At 34.1% G+C, this 3,837-nt stretch overlaps 1 protein-coding gene across 1 annotated transcript; it reads left to right on the top strand.

Annotated features, from left to right (window-relative positions):
- The first annotated feature begins 2,004 nt into the window (after positions 1-2,004).
- Positions 2,005-2,444, top strand: LOC118751260 (ras-related GTP-binding protein A-like). Its single transcript, XM_036486042.1, has 2 exons — positions 2,005-2,134; positions 2,230-2,444. The coding sequence occupies exons 1-2, from the start codon at positions 2,023-2,025 to the stop codon at positions 2,442-2,444; spliced, it is 327 nt and encodes a 108-aa protein (XP_036341935.1). The 5' UTR covers positions 2,005-2,022.
- Positions 2,445-3,837: the final 1,393 nt, after the last annotated feature.

Below are 3,837 nucleotides of genomic sequence, written 5' to 3'. Positions count from 1 at the left end.
ATAAAGGAGTATCACTGCCGCATTAATTGCACCTTGAATATACCCATTTCTTACCTATACTGTGATACATATTTGAATTATTTAATTCCTTTAATTATAGTTGAATTTAATTTTTTAAACCCTCGGAGTTTCCTTAGAGATAAAGCCTTTTCAAACCCATTTCCATTGATACCCAGATTACAGCAATTCATTTAACTAATTGAACAAAAATTTTTAACAGGTGGCAACTCTGTTAATGTTTTAACCTATATTTACATGATTTTAAACATTTACAATTCTAAATGTCAAAATACGTCTTTTATAAACATTTCGAGTTGAAATATTCATAAAAATAATTTTGGCCGCATAAATCGTCTAAATACCCCTATGTGCAGCGCAGAATAGACCTGTTAAAGCGAAATTCCCTGCAAATCGGGGAATTTCCCGCGAGTTGACAAGTTGAAGGATGCAGCTGTGCTAATCACTTCGTACATGGCTTGGAAACCACAATTTGTGTGTATTTTGGAGTTTTTTTTCAGTCATATGCCGAAATTGTAACATTTTTCCCCATTTTAATTGCAGGTACCCTGTAGGGAAACGAACTAGTGCGGAACTGGTTCGGTTCTAGTTCGTTTGGAACCATGACTAGTACGCGTTAAATCTCTTTTGCATGCTAGCGACTGGCGAATTTAACATTGCGATGTCCTAGGAAGTGTCAATTGTCCCCCGTTGCATCCTTTGGGCGCTAGTTCCGAACCAGTTCTAAATTCGACAGATAAGATCTAGTTCGTTTTGCATCCCTTTTTCTATAAATCCAAACTAGTTCCTAATTCGACAGATGAGATCTAGTTTGATCTGCATCCATTTTTTATAGTTCCCAATCAGTTATAAATTCGTCATCTTAGATCTACATTTCTAATCAGGCTTGTCGAAACATTTCCCTTCTATATTAAATACGATCGGTTGAAGGAAGGACAAATACCATCACAAATGTTTAAACGCATTTATTAAAAATTTATAAACCACATTAGTAGTAGTAGTAGTAGTATTAAACTTAAGTAGTAAGTAAAAAACAAAAGTGCGTTCTGCGTAAAAATATTTGTTCAGTTTGTCTTACTTGTCTAAATTTAAGCATATTGATTTTTAAGTAAATAAGATATACAGTCAGTCAATAAAGTTTAGGTACAGCGAAGTTTTTACAATCCCGACAACTATTGTTTAAATATTTTATTTTTCCCTAATTTTTTATATAATTATTTATAGCGCGATTTATCGAAGTATCGATGTTATAACAGTATGTCTGCGTAGAATTCCTTTCTGCGTAGGCGGCCTTCGGCCGCGTTTTAGGATTATAACCCTTCCCAAATAGAATTCTCCTTTTGGTGTGCACCAACTGGGGCTACAACAAATTGCTTAAATACTATTAGCAACTACTTTGTGAGAGTCATATATATTCATGTAGAGTAAGCCTCCTCCAACATCTTCACAAGTTTAATGACGAAATTCCTTATACTTTCGCTGAAATCTCGATTGGTTTCGTTTTGGAAAGCCAACCCTTTTTTGAGATAACGAACTACATATACTTACATAAAAAAATAATAAACATAAAATAAACAAAACAATACTAGCTAAAACTAAATGTCCCGTCTGTATTTATGCTTTTGCCAATGCATTTATACTATTTTACATTTTGGCTGACAAAATCGAAGACCTTGATCCAAGGATGCATTGTAAGGTTAATTTTAGCGTTTACCAAAAAAATCAATCGTTTCTGTTGACGACTCTTACGACACCGTTGTGAATACCCCAAATAATTTTCGTTTTTTTAATTCCTTGAGTTCTGCTCACTTCAATAGTACGGCAGCACGCAAATACGATCCAAACAGCTGTTTTCGTTTCAGCTGTCAAAACACCAATTGATGATTATCAGTCCAATTGGATGAATTAATTTTTTGCGGATAACGATTGGGATTCAAAAAGTTATTATTTTTACATCAGAATTACTAAACGTGTTTATACAAGTACAGGACAAACAAAATAAAAATGAAGAAAAAGGTTTTACTAATGGGCAAAAGTGGCTCTGGCAAAACCAGCATGCGTTCGATAATATTTGCCAACTACATAGCGCGAGATACGACGCGGCTGGGTGCAACCAGTAAGTAATGCAGACAGCTGGAAACGAATTTACTAATTTATAATAGTCCTTTGTACTATGCAAATGCTAAATCTTAGAAATTTTTGTGTTGGCAGTTGACGTAGAGCACTCGCATGTACGCTTTTTGGGGAACCTAGTACTCAACTTGTGGGATTGTGGTGGCCAGGAGGGCTTTATGCAGCAATATTTTGCTTCACAGCGTGACAACATCTTTCGTAATGTGGAAGTACTTATTTATGTATTTGATGTGGAGAGTCGCGACATGGAGCGTGATGTTCACTACTATCAATCGTGCTTGGAATATGGTTAGTTCTACACCAAAAACTCCAAAAGTCAGAGTTCCAAACCTTATGCAAAATTAAAGAAAACTCCGCAAATTTCCATCCAAATATTGCAATTTACATTCTTTAGAAAAAAGTTAAGTACGCAGTTTTTTAGCCCATTCAATTTTAGTATACCAAAGTGCAAGTTTGAGGCAGCAATTTTTTGTTGTTGTTTGGTAAGTCCTAGATTCCTCATACTTGCACTTCATTATACTAAAATGGAATGGGCTAAAAAAGTGCAAACTCAACTTTTTCTAGAGAGCACAAATAGAAAGTGAATTATTTTAATGAAATTTTGCAGAATTTTCTTAAATTTTGCACAAGGTTTGGAACTCTGATTTTTGGGGATTTTATGAAAAATTACCGAAAACTAAAATATTTAAAAAATAGTTGCCCGTATTGTAAAAAATTCGTTGTACCTAAACTTTATTGACTGACTGTATTAAGGTAGCTGTGCTGGATTGCATAAAACAAAAATTAATTTGTCTTTTCTTAAAAAAAAGGTAGATCCGGTGGCTTGCATTTTAAAATAAATTTAGTGAGAAAGTGGTAATTATTTTGACACTTTTTTTTTTAAATACCTCTTTTTCTGCAACTGCATTGCCTTTCTCAATTGTCCTTCAGGATCTTGGCCTTTGTTTATGGAATCACTAAGTATAATGATTATTAAGCAACTCAAAAACTATACCAGCGTGATTACCGACGTATCCTTTTGAGAGGAAGCCGCACTCTTAAAAGAGTAATAAGACCCAAACTTTTCAGGTCAAAATTTCAGTAGGTTGCGTCTGTATGGCCTTTTCAATTTTATAAATTATCATTATTTTTAAGTGGAAAATTATAATTCAAAATAATGATAATCTCTCCACAAAAAAATAAAAATCATAAAATAATCATTATTTGTAAGGCCAAAATAAAAATCAAATAATAATTATTTCCGTTTAAGCGAAAAAATAAAACTCATAATAATTCATGAAATAATGATTAAATGCTGATTTAAATTATTTTACTCATAATGATTACCTTCCCTGCTTTTAAAATTTGAAATAAAATAGGTTACTGAAAGTATCACATTTCACTGCTTTTGGACTGGTGCGGGACTAGTTACTATCGGACTGTTTCGCTTTTGGCGAAAAAGAACTAGTACTGAACCAGAAATTTGGTTCACTAGTTCGTGTTTTCCCTACAGGGTATGTACACAGTATTATACTATGCTACATGAGTTTATCACCCTCACTTAACCTACCTGTCAAGACTCGTACAATATTACCTACAGTTGTACATAAATATGTATGTATTAGAGGTTTACGCCAGGCTTTGCGGCGGCGGCGTGGTCAACTTGAAAAAGAATAGGCGCCGGCGGCGACGCCGGCTCGTCTGGAA

This window comes from Rhagoletis pomonella, unplaced genomic scaffold (assembly GCF_013731165.1).
Source record: "Rhagoletis pomonella isolate Grant_MI unplaced genomic scaffold, Rhpom_1.0 Rhpom_scaffold_00620, whole genome shotgun sequence".
In the NCBI taxonomy this organism is placed as follows: domain Eukaryota; kingdom Metazoa; phylum Arthropoda; class Insecta; order Diptera; family Tephritidae; genus Rhagoletis; species Rhagoletis pomonella.
The sequence above is the reverse complement of the archived record's forward strand: the minus strand, read 5'-3'. Positions and strand labels throughout refer to the sequence as shown.